Source organism: Bemisia tabaci, chromosome 8 (assembly GCF_918797505.1).
Source record: "Bemisia tabaci chromosome 8, PGI_BMITA_v3".
Classification (NCBI taxonomy): Eukaryota; Metazoa; Arthropoda; class Insecta; order Hemiptera; family Aleyrodidae; genus Bemisia; species Bemisia tabaci.
Window position 1 is genome coordinate 34877803 of NC_092800.1, and position 22998 is coordinate 34900800.

Here is a 22998-nt window from a genome sequence, read left to right on the forward strand (position 1 = left end):
TATGGAAATGTATCGATTCTTAGAGGGGCCAGGTGCTCCGAACAGAATCGATTATTTAGCATAGGTTTAAATGGAGGAAATTTGGTGTTGCCAAATTGCTGGATCCGCCTCTGATCGGGCTAGAGTACCTGTACGGGAAAGTATTGCCATCTCAATAATTATTGTACTACAGAAAAAATGTGCCGCTCTCTGAGCTCTCTTTTCAACCCTCCTCGTGAAAACTTTCCGCTCAGACTCAGCCAAAGTCCAACGCTGCGGAGTATACTGCCGTGCTCAGGAAGAACGCCGTACGAATATGCGAGAACTGCCAAATTTCCTTTGATGAAATGTTTATTTTTGAGAGAAAATGTGAATATTTTTCCTCCAGGACCTTCAGATCTAAATACAAACAAAATTCAGTGAAAAATTGAAAGAAAAATATTCATAAGTTTACCAGGAAATTCGTGTTTCATGAAAGGAAATTTGGCAACGCCGGAAGGTTCATACGACGTTTTTCCTCGGCACGGCAGTATGGATATCGACAAGCATCCATTGTGTGGCTGGGGTAGATGTCACGATGCATTAATGCATTACGGACGAGCGTTGGGGAGCGGCGGAGGGTTGGCGGAAAGGCGAGAGGGGGGGGGGGGGAGCTGTGTTCAAAATCGAGAGGCTAGGTGATGGAGGCGGCGCGGTAGGGCCTCACAGCTTTCCGTGCCAGCCACTCCGTGGCGCCAAGCGAATAAACTCTCTTTTGGGTACATTCCTACTCGTCCATGAATGTTCTTGAAACATGATTTCCTCGTCGAACCCTCTGCCTGGCTTACAACTCATGACCTTCCCCCGGAGGCCGTATAGTCATCCTACCCCGGGGTGTCCGCACAGAGATCATACGAGGGGCTTGGAGGACATGGCGCACAAGAGCAGTTTTTGCAATTATGAGAAATACGTGTTTGAAGTTTCGAAATTACCTGGAATTTAAGGTAATTACCCCGAATTACCTTAATACCAAGTAGAAATTGGACCGCGTTAAGCAGAGAGGAACCAAGCCACATCAGCTATTGCAAAATTCAATTCAGAACTTTAATGTTACATGCAAACACGGCTAAGCGGATTTTCGCGCAAATTTCAGTGAATTTTCTGCATAGCACAGAGCCAAATCCAAAATTTTCAATGGCATCCGTACAAACCTTCTCTGGTAAAAAATTAAATCGCCCAGTTTTTTACGACAACTGATGTGGCTTGGTTAAGTCCTTTCTGCTAAACGCGGTCCAATTTCATGTTCAACCCCTCTCGGTTATTTTTTTCGAAGTCCGTCGGTAGAGCGTTGATGGAGTAGGTCATGGCACGGGGGGCGCGCAGCGCCCCCCGGGGGACGGACCGCCGCGTAGCCAGGAGACGTAGCACTTGTAAATATTACATACGTAGCGTCATGTTACGCCATTAATAACGGGCGCAATTATTTATCCGCGCGGAAAGGGGAGTCCCGCGGGGTCGAGGGGCGAGAGCGGAGGGATGAAAATCCCCGACTTTTGAAATTGGCGGGGGTAAAATTTGAATTCGTTTACGGGTGGGCGAGACGCGGTTCGCGCGGAATTGATGGATTGTTTCGCCTGCCGCGTGAATGATGAATACTTTGCCCTAGATGCTGCATTTCCAGCCAGCGTTGTGGTTTTCGCTCGAAACTCCGCCGAAAGCGCGGTTGCCGCGATGCCGGTGGCGTGGCGTGTTTTGCGATCTATCACTCTATATATCTGCATTTAAACCTATGGAAAAGGATCGATAAACAGGGTGTTCGCAAAGAACACCTCCATGATCGATTCTTTTACCACAGCTTCAAATGGGGAAATATCGATGATCGATCATTCACGCCTCGCGACTGGTTGCCGCGGCTGATGATATAAGTGAGCGTTTAGAGTGTGGGAGATTATTGTCATGTTTATGCTACTTTTTGATTGGCTTATCAGAGGATTTTCCTGGGGCTCCAAAAGGCCTACTCTAAGCGAAAGTTTCCAAGTTTCGGTGAATTATGTTATAGTACAATTTTGAGATATTTACTTCAGAAATCCCTCTAATGCTTCGCTCATGTACGTTTCAAATTGCGGGACCAATCAGAAAATGGACTCTGCAGCACGGATGGTTCGTTGCAGGGCGACCCAAGAATGCATTTCGTGGATAGTCCATTTTTTGATTGGTCAATCACCTCTCCGCGTAAGACGGGAATGCGAGTATCCGCTTTTATTCCAGGTTACCCTATGTCTATCACTCTTCAGGGTGTCTACTAAAACAGGCTGGCCAAAAATCAGTACTTTTACAGTACTTTTTCAGTGCATTCCCAAGAAATTTAGTGCCTCCTCAACACAAAAAATCAGTACTTTTTCAGTACCTTCATTTGACAAAATTCGAGAGAATTCGAAAAATTTGCACTTCTTGCTTAAATTGCGACATAAATGAAAAAAATTCCGGACCTTCCTGCGGAATTTCCGCCCTTTCTCAGTACTTCCGGACCGCCCTTAAAAAATCAGTACATTTACAGTGCATTCCCAAGAAATTCAGTACCTCCTCAACACAAAAATGTAGTACTTTGTCAGCATTTTCATTTGACAAAAGAGAGATTTCAAAAATTTGAATTTCTTGCTTAAATTGCGACATAAATGACAAAAATCCTGGACCTTCTTGCGGAATTTTGCGCACTTTTTCAGTACCTCCAGACCGACCTTAAAAAATTAGTAATATTCCCAGACTTTCCGGACTTGCAGACACCCTGCTCCTTTTCTTCGGCGTGCGCGAACACCCTAGTTCCCTCGCCCGGAGGCTCGTGGTCAACGCGCCGAGGTTACCCGGGCGGACGGCGAGGCTGGCCGTGTCGGTGGTCGGTGGTCAGCGGCGGGCGGTATGCAAATGAGGGATAACCCGCGTCGTCGGGCCGCGGACCTCGTTAAGCGCGGCGAGGGCGAGCGGCGGACGATACGAGAGCAGTTACGAGTCCATATCCCTATTCCGCGTAATTGGTGGATCCAGTCAATAGTGACTCCACAGTCACGCCGCTCTAATTGGAGGTTATTTGGATCAAGGTCCCCGAGCCCCGGCCCGCTCCAGGAGAGCATATCCCGATCCCCAGGGATCTAGGTGTGCCGAGCCCTGCCGGCAGATCCAAAACCCGGCTGCGAGAATCTCTTCGCAATCGAAAACTTGGCTTCGTTAAAGCCTTGTCTACACGAGCTTCGGGCGAACTTCTTCCGGGAACTTGTTATAACTTTCCTGTAACTTATTCCGGGAACCCCCAGTTCGTAGAACTAATTCTTTCTAACTGCGCTCGTGTGGACAAGGCCTGCGGGTTGATAATTGACATTTTTGTACAAGTTTTAATGAATTTTCTACACAGAACGAAGCAAATTCCTTAAAATGTTTAAAGGAATTCGCACAAACGTTTTCGTGTAAAAAATTAAACTGTTCAGTTAAATTTTGCGGTAGCTGATGTGACTTAGTTCCTTTCTGCTAAACGCGGTCCAATTCATACCTTCTCTAGATGCTCATTGTCACGAAAGTTGCCTTTTTTCTTAAAAGCACGAGCCATACTGTTTCCGAACAGTCACATTTTGTCTCTGCGGGCTGATTATTGAGATTGGTCTACAAAGTTACAGACAAAGAAGACCAAAAGGATATGGAGGAATCCTTTCGGTAGAACCGAGTGGTTGAAATGCACACGGGAGGTAGGTAATAGACTGACTAACGGGAACTCACGAGAGACCCTTTAGTTAGTCCATCGTTTTCTCACTTAGTCTATAAGAACCACACAAATTAACCAATAGGATCGCTCCATACTCGTTACGTCCTCTTTGTCTATCAATTTCAACTATCAGCCCACTGATGTCCATCTCGTGTAATATTTTGGCGTGCGGTTGCGTTGGTGGTAATTGACCAATAAGATCGCTCCATCCTCATTCTGTTCTCTTCGTCTATCGCTTTGTCTATCAATTTCGACTATCAGCCCACTGAAGTCCATCTCGTGTAATTTTTTGGCTTACGTGGGTGGTAACTGACAGATAAGATCGCTCCATCCTCATTCTATCTTCTTTGTCTATAGCTTTGTCTATCAATTTCAAATATCAGCCCACTGATGTCTATCTCGTGTATTTTTAAAAATTAGTCTGTAAGAAACACCCAAATTAATCAATGAGATCGCTCCATCCTCATTATGTCCTCTTTGTCTATTAATTTCGACTATCAGCCCACTGATGTCCACCTCATGTAATTTTTTGGCGTGCGATACGTTGTGGTTGCACTCGCAAGCTGAGACGAAAACACCGTCTTGTCTATCGCTTTGTCTATCAATTTCGACTATGAGCCCACTGATGTCCATCTCGTGTAATTTTTTGGCGTGCGATTGCGTTGGTGGTTGCACTCGCGTGCTGAGACGAAAACACCGTCTGGTGTCGCCTGCGAGGGTCCCGAATTCCGGGGGTCCGGGGGGGGGATCCCCCGCCCCCCGACGCACGGTCGCGTCTATTTCTGTCCGGCCACGCTAGCACGCTACGCGCCCGCTTTCCCCGCCCCCGCCCTCGCCCCCCGGGGCCCCCCGGCGGGGGACCCGGTGAAAGCGCGTCACGGACCCCGCCGGACGGCCACCGATGCGATCCGTATTGTTCGCCGCGGATTTTCGTCGAGGCACTGGAATTCGACAGTTCGTTCACCGGTGGCCGCAGCGTTGAGCGCACCTCCTATGCGTCACCGGGATCCACCCCTTAAGCGTCCAGCCCACCTTCAAACTAGGGGCTTCAAAGAGGCTCGTCGATGGAACTGTTGACTGTTGCCTTCGAAGATCGTCGGGCCTAGAGTACCTATATTGAGAGAGTAAGGCCACTGGGGTTACCACCCCTGATTGGCTCAGCCATCTTAGGCTGAAAGGAGCCCTTAGGACCCAAAAATGGCGGACGCCATAAATTAATGTAATGCAAAATGACTCAAAATGTAGTTTTCTTTGCTTATCGTAACGAGAACTTTACCCAAATGCACTGTTGCGACTTTTTTTACATACTTTTATGGCTAATCGTGTGCAATTTTTGAGAAAAATGATCTTAGATGTGGTAAGGTTGGCAGCAAGTGCGGTTGGTGATAACCGTCAAAAGTTGGCAATGACCCCCCTCCCATCCTCAAAAACCAAAACAAAGCACCGCCATTTTTGGGTCCTAAGCCTCTCCATGGGACCCAGTGGCCATACTCTCTTAATATAGGTACTCTAGTCGGGCCGACGATCTTTGAAGGTAACCGATGTGTTCGAGATACATCACAGATCAGATCTTGAAATTTTCAAGGAATTCCGTGCAGAAATGGCTGAGAAATAGAGGAATTGGTGTTAGTTTGAGAGCCCCAGTTTGTAAGTGGGCTGGACGCTTTAAGTAACCTCCCACTGGAGAATCCTCGTGCAATCGTCAAACCGCACCAAGGTATTTTCAGTGATAGCGAAGAGAGCAGTAAGCGCAAAAATACATTTTTGAGAGAGCGGACTCGAAAGCTTCTGACCGGAAAACTTCATTGAAAGCAGCCCTCGTTCTTTGTCAAACTGCCCCCAATTATCCAAAAGACTCCTAGAAATCGTTTGGATGATTACAAATCTACTGATTTTATTTCAATTACACGAAAAAGGCATCTTTCATTTTCATGTCAAGTTAGTTTTAGGCAAGACAGCCGCAAGTAATATCTTCTGCATGCTTGCGTGGTTGCGTTTTGGACGCACAAGAGACACAGTTTCAGGTTAGAAATCGGTAGAGGAGGGCGGCACTGCACTGGAGAGCACTGATTCCATTGGCTCTCTGGAGGTATAATGTCACTTACTGCTGTTTTGTCTGAAACTACGTCACTTTTTGTGCTCTTATGGCTTTCACGTAATATCTAGTTATCTAATACGAGAAATAAGATGAATTTTGCTAGTTCAGTTACTTCAGTGGCATTAAAAGAGATTAGACGAATTTTGAAGGATACTCGATTTCCAACATTTCACACTTACTGCTCTCTTCGCCATCAAGGCAGTGCTACTCGATCAAGACGGGCACCAGACATAACATAACAAGACCTAGAGTGACTACTACGGAGGAAAAGGGACGCCTGATTCAAACCGCAACGCAACGGAACGCAACGCTACGAGGGGCCTTGCGCTTCCCGATGCGGAGGGTTCGTTTTCCGGTTATTTCTGGTTATGGTTGGATTTTGATGTGCGTTGCCTAAGAGGGAGGGTGCAACTAAGGATGCGCGGTAGCGCGGTCAGCGGAGTATCGTATTGAAGAAATCTAACACTATCCATTCTCGTGTTTGTAAAACGTGGGTATCAGCTCCGGTCAAGTTGTCATTATCGACCAAAATAGTTTGAGCGTGATGGCATTCATGAACTTCTTTCAATTTTAATCGAGAACACGCAAAATTTCAGTGATTATAATTGCACCACATTGTAACGGAGGCGTTAACTTTAACTAATTGAGATTTCTATCACAATTCACAAGTTGGAAAAACAAAGTTCCCTTCATTCAGAAGCATCCGGATTTTCAGGAACATTCCAGATTTTTAATTTTTCAATTTTTGTTTTCTTTTTTGGTAGGGTGACTAACTATAATTCATTCGAACAATTTCCAAAAGTCCCCTTTTCCTTTTGCCTGATCCGATGTCGATCGAAAACGTCTAATGATACTCTCTTGAGAAAAATTGTAGGAGCGGAAATTTTGAAACACTCACGTCTAGATACGCCTTTTCATGGTTTCGCCGTAGTTACGGATTACATTTTACGATAAGAAGCCACAATCTCTGGTTTTTTCATGAAAGCACCTTTCTACGTAAGGAAACCAATGGCATATATGCTGTTTCTAAAATGATCCAGAATTAGCGGCTCCTCACTGCAAAATTTAATCCGTATCTAAGTTAACATTCATGATGTGCTGCTGTGCTTAAGAAAAACGCCGTATGAACCTTCAGGCGTTGCCAAATTGTCTGTGATAAAACACGAATTCCCTAGTAAACTTATGAATATTTTTCTCCCTTTTTTTCCAGAGAATTTTGTTCGTACTTTCATCTTAAGTTCCTGAAAATTTCAAGAAAAAATATTCGTAATTTTCCTCAATAATTAACGTTTTATCAAAGGAAATTTGGCAACTCTCGAATGTTCTTACGGCGTTTTTCCTTAGCACGGCAGTGTGACAGATTGGCATCCGCGCCGCGTATAATTCAGCGATGAGGGCGTTGTGTCACTCAATACGGCGCTCTTATGTCACCTATTGGTATTCGCTATGAAATACGGCCTGATTCGCACTAGAAATCGTGACCAGAATCCAAGCGTTGGAACCGAACCTATAAAACGCACTCTAAAAAAAGAGAATTCATCAAGAGTTTACGTCCGATTTTTACACCTTAAAAGGAACCAAAGGACCGGGCCGACCGAGAGCCATTCAGTGCTGCCGAATTGCGTGTAATTCTACACAACGCGTAAAATTTTGAGGTATTCGGACTATTCTGTGAATCTTGTAAGAAGACGGACTATAGCTGCGGATATTTGATGGGAGATTCGAATCTTGAACGGAGATTATAGAAAAATACAGATATGCTAAAGGCTTTTCTAGGACTTGAAAGGGCCCTCGGAATATTCTGTGAATCTTGTAAGAAGACGGACTATATCTGCGGATATTTGATGGGAGATTTGAATCTTGAACGGAGATTACAGAAAAATGCAGATATGCTAAAGGCTTTTCTAGGACTTGAAAGGGCCCTCGAACTATTCTGTGAATCTTGTAAGAAGACAGACTATATCTGCGGATATTTGATGGGAGATTTGAATCTTGAACGGAGATTATAGAAAAATGCAGATATGCTAAAGGCTTTTCTAGGACTTGAAAGGGTGGGTAATATCAGATGATGGATGAAAATTCTGACTCCACTTGAAAACATAATAGAATCAAATAAACAGATAATTGGTCGGGAGCAGGAGGGGGAAGAAAGAATTGAAGGAAAAAATCAGAATAAGAAATAAAAATAACTTCAGTTCTAAAATGAGCGAAAGGTATGAGAGAGGGAGGAAAGGAAAACTGTTGACTTTCCCGGATTTTCACTCTTGAACTTTCCCCATACCCGCCGCGTAACGGAGATAAGACACGGTCTCAGAATGATCCTTGAAAGTGGGAAAAAGTCACGTTTAAATTAGGAAAAGTTTCCTAAAATGACACAATTTTTCTAAACTTTGAGCAGCGATCCCCTTAAATATCCATAAGTCTTAGAACAGGGTTGCCGCAGAATTTAGAAGATGAAATTCCCTGACATTTCCCTGGTTTCCCTGACTCATTTTGGTGAAATTCTCTGACAATTGAAGGTTTATACCAGATGGTGAAAAATACATGATTAGAAATAGTTTTCAGGATAATGTGTTATTCGAAACGTCAAACCTCTTTTAGATGGCATACAAAGGTAACTTCAGGATTTTTTCCTGACGTTTAGTCATTTTCCCTGACATTTGTCTGATTTCCCGGACACATTCTGGTGAAACTCCCTGACAATTGAAGATTTATGCCAGATAGTAAAAAAGACATGATTAGAAATAGTTTTCAGGAAAATGTGCTGTTCGAAACATCGAAACGTCAAACCTCTTTCTGATAGCAGATAAAGGTGACTTAAGGATTTTTCCTTGACATTTTTGTCATTTTGCTTGACATTTCCAGGTTTTCTCTGACTTTTAAAACTTCCCTGACATTTCCCGGTTTTCTCGGTATTCCCGGTATTCCCTAAATATGGCAACCCTGTTATAAATCACCAAATTATTCGTTCGATCGAGTAAGAAATCCTTCGGGAGATTCGACAAAACGGGGAATTAGGGACGTTTTCGTCCGAGTAACGCGGCGCTTTTACGCGCCAAATTCTCCTCCATTTTACAACGGAAATAAAATACCGAAAGGACGGAAAATGGAAAGGGGGGGGGGATAATGGTGGACCGAAGGCGGACGGTAGCCGTCTTGGCGTTAATGAGAAGGTGTTGGTTTTATGATTCACTCATTTTTATCGGCAGTTAAACTTTTATGAAGAGCCGACAGAGCCGATGATGGAGCCAATATTTTGCACCGTTCCGGGACATCGAATCTGGGGAGTACTACTGAGAGTTTGCGGCCGGTTAATGGGCCATCAGCTACCTCATCAAAACGCTTATTTTTAAGTCCCCGAATGAAACTTTGAGCTTCGAACGATATAATAACCGACCGGCATCGGTGGAGATCGCGGTCGACTCGGTTGCAAAGTGTCGAGGAAAATCAAATTCTTAAAATTTGGGACGGTAAAATCAGGGTTGCCACAGAATTTAGAAAATGAAAGTCCCTGACATTTCCCTGCTTTCCTTGACACATTTTGGTGAAATTCCCTGACAACTGAAGATCTGACGGATGCTTAAGAAGGCATAATTGAAAATAGTTTTCAGGCAAAATTTCTTTTTTCAAAATCTCACACCCATTCTAGAAGGCAAATGAAGATGATTTAACAGATTTTCCCTGACATTTTCGTCATTTTCCCTGACTTTTTGATATTTCCCGGTTTTCCCTGACTGTGGCAACCCTGTAAAATGTTTTTTTTTTTCCACGTGAACTTCCGTAAATTAGTTTTTCTTCCAAGCGCAGGAACTTGACTCCGTTTGAAAGTTGTAAAACTGACTCACACAAGTCAATTTACCAAACAAACAAACAACGAACAAATTTTAAAAATGACTGTGTGATTTCTGTTTAAATTTTTCTATTTTTCCCTGAAGTCAGAAGAAACACTGCATAACTTTTCGGATAGAAATGCCTGACAGTTTTCTTAAGGAGAAACAATTTTTGAGTATGAATTTTGCAGCGTTGAAATTATTGCTTCAAACATAATGAAAATTTGGCGTCAAAATGAGAATGATAGATCAAGTCATGTAAAAAATTGAATAATGATGACTTTCAAAATTCGTATCGCGATTTCACGGGAAACTGATTTGTTCTGAAACTTCAAAAACGCGATTTAGTCTAACCACACGTACACGTTACCCACTTTCTATGCATATTTTTTTTTTCACTTAAAATTAGGCAACATTCTGCTTAAAAGCGTGTGCATACACTCTGCATAATCCATAAGATATTTGCACGCATATACGTCAGACATTAAGCTGCTTAGTTTTCTTGTGGAAAAGAATGGATGATAAACGGAAATTAGGAAACGTGAGAAGGTTGACTCAAGTTAAAACCGTTGAATTGAAATTCAGGGAACGAGAGAAAAACAAGGTGATGAGCCACTGCGAGTGTGCTTGGTGCAGAGGCGATTCTCGTCAATCGACACACTAGAATTTGTCCATTTAAACGCATGTTAAATAATCGATATACATCCTGGATCGATTATTCACGATGGATTAAAATGGAGAGGAAACAGGACTGCCAATTTGCAAGAATCGTCACTGGATCGCGACGGTGAGGCCTGTTTTAACAGCGCAGCGCGCGATCAAGCAGAACTCGGATTCCTGACGCGCCTTCAATTGGAACCGATACCTCACCACATTACCTGGGAGGCCGTTAAGTTGCATGCTCCGATGAGTGTCAGTTCCTGCAGCTAAGCCAGGTGCAAAACGGCCTTTAGATTGGACGAATGAACACGAATGGCCTAATAATCAGACTAACAGCATACGTGTCACTCTCACGATTCTTTTTTCGGAATAACACTTGTGACTCGGCAGAAAAAAGAAACTTTTCAAAGTAATCTCATGAGAGACACATTATATTTGGACTGCATTTTGCAATTTGGAACTATAAATTCTGGCTCATCTGAAAAAAACACTAGGGTGCATAGGGAAACTAATGGTACATACGTTGTTTTTAAACCGGGCTAGAATTTAAAGTTCCTAATTGAAAAATGTAGTCCATTTTTCAGTGTTCATCAAGTGTCACGCCCTTCTCATCGAAAATACGATTTTATGGAGTTACGTAGCGTTTTAAAGAAAGGAGATACTAAAAATAATACGTAAATAGACAAATAAAAAATGTAAAAAATAGATGAAACACATAATTTTCGATCTTGATCCTTGGTTTGCGATTAATAACTTAGTTCATGCACATGGGTTAGTTTTAAGTTGATTTGAGTGAAATATTCCTCCACCTTTGAAAAAATAGAGTGATACGGAATGAATCCTTTTCTGTATGGTTAAATCAGAGTGCATTAAAAATTCCGTGAATCGAGTGAGAATTTCAGTGTTAGTGAAGACGATTTGATAATCGATGAAGAGACAGCAAGAATCAAAGTATTTCAGAGAGACCGTGCAAGAGATCGTGTGTACACATTGTGTTCGCAAATTGTGCATTAAGGGGAAGGTTTCAGACTATTCTGCCGTGCTTAGGAAAAACGTTGTATAAACATCAGAGAGTTGCCAAATTTTTCCGGATAAAATATGTATTTTTGAGGAATGTCAAGCACATTTTTCCTTGAAATTTTCAGATGATTTAGATTTAATTGCGTACAAAATTGTCCGAGAATTTTGAGGAAAAATAGTCACATATTTCCTTAAAAAATCGTATTTTCTCTGAAGAAATTTGGCGATGCCTGAAGGTTATACGGCGTTCTTCCTTAGGACGGCAGTATTTAGAGATACACGTCATGATATTTGGGCGGTTTCACTGTTAACAACCAGAGGCGTGGCGTGCTTTGCTATAAATCGATTGATCTGCTATTTAAACCTATGTAAAAGGATCGATGAACAGGGTGTTCGAAATGAACACCTTAATAATCGATTCTTTACCATGACTTTAAATGGAGAAATATCGATAATCGATCATTCACGCCTCGCCACTGTTAACAACTGAAACCATTAGTCTATATCTCATGTGTGTAAGTGAGGCGGGGTCTCTGAAATGCTCGGCCTTTGAAGATAGCAGTGACGGTGTACAGAGATCTGTGAAGCGAAGAGATTTAAACCACCGGTGAGAGACGAGAAATGAGGAAGCGAAAACGTGAGACAGCGACAGGAGAGATGCGAAGGCCCGAAGGCACGACACCATTCAACCGGAAATGAGCTTTTGTTTGAGGTACCTTTGCTTTTCCGTCGGCCGTTTTGTTATCATCCTTAATTGCTGGTACAGTGGCGACCCGGTAAGAATCTGAGCGCCCGTGCTGAGGGAGAAAAACATGCCATGAGGTTAGCCACAAATCAGGGTATCAAACAAAACGAAACAAAACGCAACATAACAAAACAAAACAAAATGATATTTTGGAAAGGGTAAAAACGCTGGCACAGGCTGGCAAAATGATGTGCTACGGATGACATTTGAACGTACACTGGAAAAAAAAAAAAAAAAAAAAAAAAAAAAAAAAAAAAAAAACACATTGGATCTAGAGTCCAGACTCTTAAAAACATCGACAAGAAAAAATACTCTTGATTCAATCGAATTTTTGCTTAAATCAAGAACCAAGACTCTTAATTTGAGCGGATTTCTTTTTGATTTAAGCTTAAATCTGATTGAATCATGAGTCCTTTTGCTTGTCAATGTTTTCAACAGTCTGGACTCCAGATTCAAAGTGGTTTTTTTTTTTTTTTTTTTCCCGGTGTATTTAAATCCAAAGAGACTATCTCCATTATCGCATGGGCCTTCTCAGAGACTGATCCAGCAATTTGGCAACACCGGACTCCCTCCATTTAAACCTACGTTAAACAATCGATTCTTGTCGGAGCACCTGGCCCCTCCAAGAATCGATACATTTCCATGGGTTTAAATGGAGAAAAACGATGTTGCCAATTTGCTGTATCCACTGATGGGCCGTGTCATGCATGTATTTTTACGAGTCTCAGAGGGTTGATTATGGAGATTGATACACAATATATGAAAAAAGTTATTGACAAAGAAGAGAAAGGGAAAACGGAGATATCTCATTGGTGGAAACGAGTGCTTTCAATAGAGGAGGTAAAAAAAAGCTTAACTATCAGCAGTCCACGAGCGACCCTTTATAGTCCATAATTTTCCCCCTTCGTGTATGAAAACCACCCGTTTCAACCAATACAATCGCTCCATTTCCTCTTCATCTTCTTTGTCTAACGTTTTGTCTTTCAATTCCGATTATCAGCTCGCATTGTGAGGGTCACAATAGACCTCCGTGCAAAGGAAGAACGCCGTATGAACATTCGAGAGATGCCAAAGTTCCTTCGATAAAACTGCTATTTTTGAGGAAAGCTATGAATATTTTTCCTTGCAATTTTCAGGAATTATAGGTGAAATTGCGAACAAAATTACCTAGAAAATTGGACGGAAAATATTCACAAATTTATCAGGAAATTTGTGTTTTATCAAATGAAATTTGGCAACGCCTGAAGGATCATACGGCGTTTTTCCTTGGCACTGCAGATTTGTATTCATGACGAAGAAGTTCACGTCACAATGCAAATCAAAGGGGCAAGGCGTGATTGGATTCGAGTTCTCGTGTCGAAAATGAATGGTTTGGTGTGTATACATGAGTTCATATGAATAATGCGATGGGAGATGTTCGTACTGAGGTCTTAAATAAGTACGTACGGAAGGATGAGTAAAAATGTTCAACAAATATAGAAATAAACAAGTACAAAAACGCACAAAGGGAAAAAATTAGCCTGAAAAAATCATAAATATGAGGGCGTGGTTGGATAAAAATGGCATGTTGTGGAGGAATGACAATATCAGTTGTTGGCAGCTAAATTTCAGGAGGCTGAGTAAGCTTTTGGTCCTTGTAACGGGTTACCAATCAGTAATGGTTACCGGTATCATCGTCCGATACGATTACGCAATGATTTTAAGCAAGGCACGCACATTCAAAAGCGTTTATTAAAACAGCAAATATCTCGATTTCTGCACGAGAGGCTGAAGCAAAAACACGTGTAACAGACTTTCCGGTCAAAGTTAGGAAATCTGTGTGTTTGGTGCACCAATCGTGTATTGGGTACCTACGTTGGTGGAATTGGTAGATCGTTCATTCCTCACATTCGAACGAGAAATTCACGAAGATTGTTTTGGAGGGTAAACGCTTTACTGTAAACTGAGACAATAGACTGATTCAGGATTTTTTTCAAAATCTTATGTAGGTAAACTACAGTGCTGCTGCGCTAAGAAAAAGAACGCCGTGTTCTGTATATTCCACAGAACGGCAGTGTTTCACCGCGTATAGATAGGTATTTGCGAAAAGTGTGACTCAATTCATTGTTGTGTATAAAAATCTTCGATTATGTTTTATATTCTTTAATAAAAATTCATCCAAAAGACTCATTGCGATTTCGCGTATTCATTTGGAATGAGAGAGGGAAATTAACGTAGAATTTTAAAAGAAACACTTGGTTCGTTTTCCTTCGAAGAAAAAAAAAACGCGAGAAGATACTAACAACGTCGCAATCTGAGATACGCATTTTTTTAAACTTTAGCCATCATTACTCTTAGGAAAGCAGATGCTTTGAACTTTCCGTATAAGTTTGTAAACACCTGCGCTCGATTCTAGTGTTGTGATTTTGGGAGGCGAAGTTCAACCGCGAAGAGGCTAAAAATATTTCCGGATATTACGACGCTGTACGATTAAACTTCGGATTTACGAGGACTGTCTGCTATCACGACGTTCATTCCCGCCACTCAACGAGAGATATAATGTTAAGGTCACGCAGTTCTCCCCTTTTTTTCTGCGCGCTTCAATTATTATCATATTAAAAAAAAAGTACCTCGATAATTAATATGTATTAATATTCCTGTGATAAGAGGACTATATTTTGCAGCCAGCAAATGGGATTTCTGACTCGCTCAGCATGCACCTTTCTTCGTATGAAAACTGGTTGCACATAATAAGTTCTTCCTAAAATGAATCAGAAATATATAGTATACTCCTCAAATACAAATGACACTAGGGTGTCTGGCTGTCTCCAGATCTAATGTCTCTAATTTCCCCCCACTTATTTTCAATACGACTTTTTCTGACTTGCAACGTGAATCATTATTTTTATCATATCATATCAGTGCAACGTTGGGTATCACTTATTTCGTGTAAAAGATACTATATTAATATAATATAATACTCGCAGGTACGCTGAGAAAAAAAAAAACGATGGTTAACTTTACTATATTAGTTGCAAAATACAATACCGTAACCTACAGCGGAATAATCTGATCGATGATACGTACTTTTTTACCAAAATGAAAAGTATCATACTGAAGATCCCATCTTGAACTTTTCTTTACAAACGGTTCAGTTTCTGAGCTGAAGCTGTACTTCCTCTCATTCTTCCTCCAAAAGAAAAATTTCCATTTACGCCAGGACGGCATTTGTACCACTTGAGTATCGAGGAAAATAAACTTCAAGTTTAGTAAACACTACACACGGTGGATCGAAGCGTTAGCAGCGCCAGGTAATGGCCGTTACCGGCGCACAGTGCCTTTGCTGCCTTTTCAACCCCTATCACAGCGTTAACTGCTTAATGCAAAGCTGTGTTAACCTACGTATTGAGCGCCGCTGCAACTTACAAAGTGAAACTTCGAAGAGCGTTAGCTCCACAAGGGCGTATATTCGGGAAAAATTTTGGTTTCATTCGTTGTGCTTGATGCGTTTGACGTACTTTATGTGTTTGATGTAATCATTGCGCTTGATATGTCCATTGTGTTGGGTATGTGAGGTGTTTTCTGGAGTTGATCGTGGCTGATGTATGCGATGTTTTTGGTATGTTTGTTGAGTTCCATGTATTCTTCATGTGCGGTATGTTTGACGGGTGAAGTATTTAGTGTTGATGTGTGTGTGGTGTATTTAGTGTTTGTTGTTTATGTGTCAGTTGCGTTTATTGTGTTTGTTATGTTTGGTTATGTAGTGTTCTTATGTGTTAGTTGTGTTCGGTTAGTTTGCTCTGTATAATAATTGAACTATAGTTTGCAATAAGGAACTACAAATTCTGGCTCGAACGTAGAAACACCTATCTGCATAGAGGAACTAATGATACATACCGACGGTGAAACTACCAAACCACGTATCTCGTTTGCGGTGTTTAAAAATCTACGCTCACATTTTATTTTTTTGAAGTAGACCAAATCAATATCATTCCTTGAAATTTTCACGGAATTTTCTCCGCACAAAGAGGAAAAATCACAGAAATTTTCAAGACTGGATGTTACGTAGTTTTTCATTTAAAAAATAAAGTATGACAGGAAGTCTGCGACGTCGCAAACCGAGATACGTGGTTTGGTAGTTTCACCGTCGATACACTGTTCCTAGACTGAACAAGAAATTGTAGCTCCTAATAGCAAAATGCGGTTCATTTGGTGTACTTTATGTGTTTATCTTTCACACATAATTCTTTTCCAAGAGCATAGAAACCTGACCTTTCACAACGAAAATGTAAATAATGTCATTTTCACAAGTAGCGTATTGGTACTTACTGACTCGTTAAGCACACCCCTGAAATTTTTTTAAAAAATTCGCAAATCTTGGAAGATATCTTTGAGAAAACTTAAAATTGCGCCGGGATTAGCGAAATACAAAATGTTTAAACCTAAGAATCATTTAGCTCCATGGGACTTTATTGTAAATTTGCGAGAAGATTATGGGTTTTCTGTTTCGATCCACCGTGTGTGAGCGGAACATTTTCGGGACCCAAAGGCAGGGGTTTCAACTATGACATGAGGAAAACACGCAAAGTCACGTGAAGTTACTGTCGTAACGCAAGGCACAGAGATCTATTAACAGCACTCAAATTCACTATCGGTCACCTTACTGATATACTCGATTTCACACAGAGCCAACACTTGAAAAAGTATGCAACTTGTCCCGTCTGAGAGTCACAACACTAAGACAAAGTGTCGAGTCCTCCTGAAGGTAATCAAAAGCTGATGATTGGCGCCTGCTTATCCGCAACTTAGATATCATATCGGATCAAGAACCCGAGTCATAGAAAAAAAACGAAAGACAACAAAAAAGAAAACAACTTAACGCTCAGAAAGTTGTCATGTGAACAACTTCGATACGGATAAAAGCGAGAGGGGGTACGGGGCGATATCACTATATTTGCTGAGATTTTTAGCCGGAGCTAAAAATATTTCCACGATAATGAAGACATCACGGGTCTGTTGATGAAAGTGTTGGCGTTTTATTTTCTTCTTTTTCTTCACCTTGCTAAAGTTCAACTGCAAGCTCGAATGATAGTGGTTGATAATCGATGCACAAGTGCGCTCGTTACCTAGAATTTTTTTTTTTCAACTTTTCTTTTGACAGAGGCTACAGAGTATATTAATTTATTTTACATTACAAATACTAATTTCTACATGTTTCTATGACTAGATAAAGATGTAGAGAAAAAAAACTATAATTGAAGGGTTCTGTGACCCTAGATTAGCATCAGTCTATTCAAGGTGACTGCAAACAACTGTAAATGCACCTAACTTTAAGTTAAGGTAATATAAACACGTGGATTAAGAGCAGAGGATAGAAAGAGTTTGGCAACTTTAGCGTAAAATTTAAGAATGTCTACAAATCTCAAAGATGTATGCCGGTAAATTGTGGCTAAACGCCTCCTACTGGTAGACCATAGTCAGAATTATCTTGAATCAGTAAAGTTACGAATCTTCGGTTTACAAAGCGTTGAAGACCGATGGCAATTTTTCCGAACTCGTAGAAATTTTTGAACGCGAAAATATTATGTATGTAGAGTTTCAAGGAAAAACAGTTTTACTATCAGGATGATAGACTCTTTTGTGTTGTAAAACAATGGACTAATCCTTAGAGAAAGGACTCTATGATAGTGTTTTTGGTTGATCTTATTAGCAACACGCGCTTCAGTAATTATTCTAACGACTCGGCGTTGAAAAGTTACATTTAATTCAAGTGGGACACTTCTCAGGGCCAGTAACAAGAAAAACATATTGTGCCGATTAATGACAAAACACGAAAGATCACAACTTTTTGTGGTGAAATATTTTTACTTTCGTGATTGAGTATTTCTCACCGCGACCGCATCAAGCAGCACAGGCAGTTTTCTAATTTCACCTCGAAATTTAGGAACCATATGGCCCAGAAAGAACTGAACAACATTGAAAACATCGTTAAAAAGTGACAAGATGAGAAAAATCGATAGGGAAAAAATAATGTCGAATGAAAATTCAAACGCTGCCGGATTTCTCCGGATACTACATCAAATTCCAGGGAACATCGTACACCATTTTTTTCAATTTATGGCGGAAATTTTAATCATGTATACAGGGTTGCCATGATTTCTTCATATTTAAATTTCCCGACTTTCTCCTGACTATTATTGCTCTTCCTGATTCAAAAATTTTCTAATTTCCTGACTTTCCCTGACCTTCGAACAAAATTTCCACGTTTTTAAATACGCTTACTTCCGCTAAACTGTGGAAAAAATTTCCTTGTTAAGAGATCAAATTATGGAAAGAGGCATTCAGTAGCTGGATAAAAGATGGCAAGCCTTAAAAATGACCAGAAAGGGCGGACAGTTGGAATATTTCAGTGATTAGTACACGAGTCAGAAATTACCTGGCTTTTTTCATGAAGTTTCTGACTTTCCCCACGAATTCCCTGACTTTTTCCAAATATTCCCTGACTTTTCCTACGAATTCCCTGACTTTTCCCATGAATTCCCTGATTTTCCCACGAATTCCTTAACTTTCCCGAAAAATTCCCTGACTTTCCCACGAAATCCCTGACTTTCCCACAAATTCCCTGACTTCCCACAAATTCCCTGACTTTCCCCCCCCCCAAACTTCCCTGACTTTTTCCACAAATTCCCTGACTTTTTCCACAAATTCCCTGACTTTCCCCAAAAATCCCCTGACTTTTCCCGGTTTTTCAGACAGCTGGTATCCCTATCAATAAATTCCCATACTTTTTCTTGAGAAATTTGACAACATCCGAGTGTTCATAGGGTGTTCTTTATTAAAACCGGACGTCCGATGACGGCGTGACACGAGCTGAGGTGGTGGCGTCGGCGGGAATTTCGCGCGCTGAGCCGAGCAAGCCGTGGCGGCGGTGACGTGGTGACGTCAAAGCATTTATTGAACTACAAAAGTTGTATTTCATCTTCAATGCGAGGCCACGCTCCGCCGCACAGTGGGTCCAGTCAATCAGAGACGTTGGACACGAAATTCGAAACTAAAACAGCAAATGTTTAAGTTTAATTCGTCAGATTTTAAAATTTAAGGGGTGCTCCGAAAATAATATTTCACGCGGAAACCGCAGGAAACACTTTTAAAACCTCAAAGTTTTGTATAAACGGAGTTATAAGCTTGTAAAGTTTCCGAATTTGGCCCGACCTCTCATGTTGACTCGATCCACTGTGCGCCGCCCCGCTGAGCCATCTCCCTCTGCCAACAATCGTTTTCCTGTGCCTCCACTCCACACCGCAAGGGATCTCAGGGTGTAGAGGGGGGGGGGGGGGCGCGACACCGCGCCGCGCACCCACTCTTATAACTTCATCCCAAATTTTAGCAGGGTAGCAGCTGAATTTAGTTATGAGAAGTCCTTGTTTTTACTTAAAGTTTCCAGAAAATGTCCAGAAATGGTCTTCGCAAAATTCTCTGAATTTTTTTCGGTTAGATAATCCCCCCCCCTTTTTTTTATTAGAAAAATTGGACTTTACGCTTTGCGCAGCATTCTTTCCAAATGAAAAAAAATGAAATGGTGGTTTTTGAAGTTTTCTCGAATTAAAATTTTTGACACGAGAAAAGGCATGGCTAGTTGAACTCAAAACAACCCCTTATTTTGTTTTCCAAAATGTGGCTTAGTTCATTTCTACTACCTCCATTTAGTCTAAGTGTGAGCTGACTAGCTATTCTCGAAGACGGCACCAGGGTCAAAGTCACGAGTTAAGTTCCCCATGAAGAACCTTGTTTTTTCGAATCTGGTTCAAGCGAGCTGGTGCCTTTTCATCAATGACGTCACAGTAATTTCATCTGTCGATGTTTGACGCTGAACTCGAGAGGCGCTGCTCGGCTTGAAAATCAAACGCGAGAGTTGAAAGTTCTGACTCGCTGCCAAAGGTCCAATTTACCCCTCGAGGCGCCGTCAATCAAACGTTTCCGTAATCACCCTAGCTCTGGGGATCGTTAGGATCCTGCCGCGGAGCTCTCTTGCGCTCGACACGAACTAATAGAGGGATCCCTGTTCCTTCCAGCCATAAACGTAGAAGAGTAGCTAAACATGGTTATCAGGGTTAAACGGCCAGACCGCAGGAGTGCGTTCTAATAAGACTACTTTCTTCAACAGAATTTTTCCCAAATATGCCCTCAATCAGCTATTCTCCTTCAAATTGAGATCTAAAAAATATGAGGTTATAAATGAATTTACCATCAAAAGTTAGTGATAACCGTTTTTCATGAGTTTTGGTCTATAACCTTCACCACGATTCAGAAAAAAACGAAATGCAATTACGTTGTTTCGAGGGGGAAACAAAAGCAGAAAATGTTTGAATCTGTCTATTCGTCGCTCTCCTCACATAAGGGCGTAACTATAGTAACTATACTCATTTTTTTCCGAGAGAACGTTTGCTCGGACTCCTTTGAAAATTTTAAGGAATTTGCTTTGAACTATGGAGAAAATTCACTGTTTGCACGAAAATCCGCACAACCGTTTTCATGTAAAAGATTAAATCGCCCGAGTAAGGCAATAGCTGATGTAACTGGGTTCCTTTCTGTTTAACGCGGTCCAATTAACCCTGTCTTCAATACCTACAATGGACCACTAGACTAGGTACGAATTTCAGCATTCTGATACATGTTTCTCAACCAAAATTTCACGTAAAACACGATGTGCACAACAAAAATTACAGAATTCAACTCCTTACGAAGATATTTAATGATTCATGATGCGTGAATTCAAACCGCCCGCTCATGAAAACTCAATGCTCTACGTGATTCACATCGCGCGCTAAACGTTCATCATGATAGTCTCTGCAATATAAAAATCCGGAAACCTCAATCTTGACGGTTTGGCTCAGCTATAGCAAATTTCTTGTGTTTTGAACAACATATAATGGGAAATGAACATTGCTCGATGGAGAAGCTTGCTGAAACCGTTGTAGCGCGCGATTTGACTCGAGTAGAGCTTTGAGTTTCTTGTAAGCGGGCAGTTCAAATTCCTCGTAATCAATGTGAAATAAAAATGTTGAAATCTTCGTTAGGAGTTAGTTTCAGTAATATTCGTTGCGCTAATCGTGTTCTACGTGAAATTCTGGTAAAGAAACATGCATCAGATTGCTTAAATTCGTACCTTGTCTAGTGGTCCATTGCATGATTTTCGAGGCTCTTCTTAATGTGCAGTTGCGCCCTTTTGTCAGCCAGGCAACGTGTTATATCGGAACTCGGATAGAATTCGCCTACTTTACGACACTTCTCACGGCACAAGTAGGCGAATTCTAGCGGCTAATGGCAACGCCTCGTCGGCTCCTTAGACCGAGGACGCTCCGTGACAAAAAGGCCAACATTGAAATGCAGTTACGTTCTTTCTACTGTTCTTTCAATCGGTCTATTGCATCAGAACTCGGATAAAATTCGCCTACTTTAAGTCACTTCTGACGGCACAAGTAGGCGAATTCTAGCGGCTAATGGCAACGCCTCGTCGGCTCCTTAGACCGAGGACGCTCCCCGATAAAAAGGCGGCGCGCGATTATTCGCTCGCAATCACCTCTCCCGACGTCGACGTCCCGGCTGCAGCGTCATCCCCTCCACCCTTCCGTCGACCACCCTCTTGTGCCGCCATTTTAATTAGCCGTGTTAAATTACGGGAAAGCAATTGGCGCCGGGTAGGCACGGCTCGGAGCTCGTTATTTTTAACTGGGACGAGCTTTGAGCTTTCTCCACCTGTTATATTTTGCAGGACTCGGCGCGCTTCAAAAGTAATAGGCTTCCACCCTTCCCACCCCCGCCCTGCGCCCGCCGTTATCCGGGATCCCTCGTTGCGCTTACGCTATCCTTCCGACCTCCCTCCTCATCGACGCCCGGCTCGTAGACGCGATTTATGAAATTGTTACGTTGGTCGAGGAGCCAATCGGGACACTGAAAAAAAGTTACGGGCTCTACTTATAGACATACCGTACGTTCCGAGCTTACGAGGCCGAAAGTTCCGGGTGCTGGAGCCGTGGCTTCGATTACTCCGGGTGCTACGCTCGGAGCTTTCGGTGTCTGAGCCCGGAATGAGGGCGGTATGTCTATAATTGCCCGTAAGTACGGTTTCCACGGCCTGAGTTTTTTTTTTTCATAAGAGGGAAACATTTCTTTGAAAGGTTCGAGTTGGCAGAAAATTATCAGAGCTTTTCCGCTTGCTACGGCCGCATACGGCCGCATGTTATCATTTTTTGATGTTGTCATCCTGGCGTGTTAAAATACGTACTTTTATAAAATTAGGTAGAAGAATCTCCAGATCAGTGGCGTGGCGTGAATTGCGATATATCGCTTGTTATGCCATTTAAACCTGTGGAAAAGGATCGATAAACAGGGTGTTCGCAGCGAACACCTTAATAATCGATTCTTTACCATAGGTTTAAATGGCATAACAATCGATATATCGCAATTCACGCCACGCCACTGCTCCAGATAGGGAAGAAAAAACTTCTAGAACAATTTTTGACGCCATAGTTGATTTTTTGAGGCTATTCTTAGTGAAATATTCGTGCTTTTAAAAAAATATTTTATTTTATTCCCTCCTTTTAATCTGTGCTCTTTCTCTTCACTGCTAATAGTTCTATAACTCCTTTTTTTTCATTTTTTGACTGTCATGCCCGAACAGGATTAACTCGGCCAATTTAACGTTTTTTGGTGCTAAAAAAGCTGTGAAGTTGACTTAAAATCGATTAATTTTGTGCTTCGAATATGACAGATGGGAAGTCCAGGTAGCTTCCTGTCGGAATTTTTGAATTTCGACGTTTTATAATTGGATTACATTTTGCAATAAAGAACCACTGTCTCTGGCCCTCTCATAAAAGCACCTTACTGCAGAGGAAAACCAGTAGCATATTTTCTGTTTCTAAAATGAGCCAGAATGACAGAAATATCGGTTCCTTAT

At 41.7% G+C, this 22998-nt stretch overlaps 1 protein-coding gene across 15 annotated transcripts in view; it reads right to left on the reverse strand.

Annotated features, from left to right (window-relative positions):
* Atpalpha (sodium/potassium-transporting ATPase subunit alpha) overlaps nucleotides 1-22998 on the reverse strand; it is a 161382-nt gene that overhangs the window by 63272 nt on the left and 75112 nt on the right. For 4 of the 15 annotated variants that reach the window (XR_011900383.1, XM_019041062.2, XM_019041064.2 and 1 more), the window contains exons 1-3: nucleotides 16371-16386; nucleotides 15129-15277; nucleotides 12034-12114 (exon numbers count right to left, since the gene is read on the reverse strand). The exons of 4 other annotated variants lie outside the window; for them this stretch is intronic. Coding sequence is in view for 10 of the 11 variants with exons in the window: in XM_019041062.2 (XP_018896607.2) it covers nucleotides 12034-12114; nucleotides 15129-15277; nucleotide 16371 (231 nt within the window). In the remaining variant the exon portion in view is untranslated. Of the gene's footprint in view, nucleotides 1-12033; nucleotides 12115-15128; nucleotides 15278-16370; nucleotides 16391-16705; nucleotides 16722-22998 lie in introns of those variants that run through there. 7 more of the 15 variants (XM_072303451.1, XM_072303452.1, XM_072303454.1 and 4 more) reach the window with 4 other exon arrangements.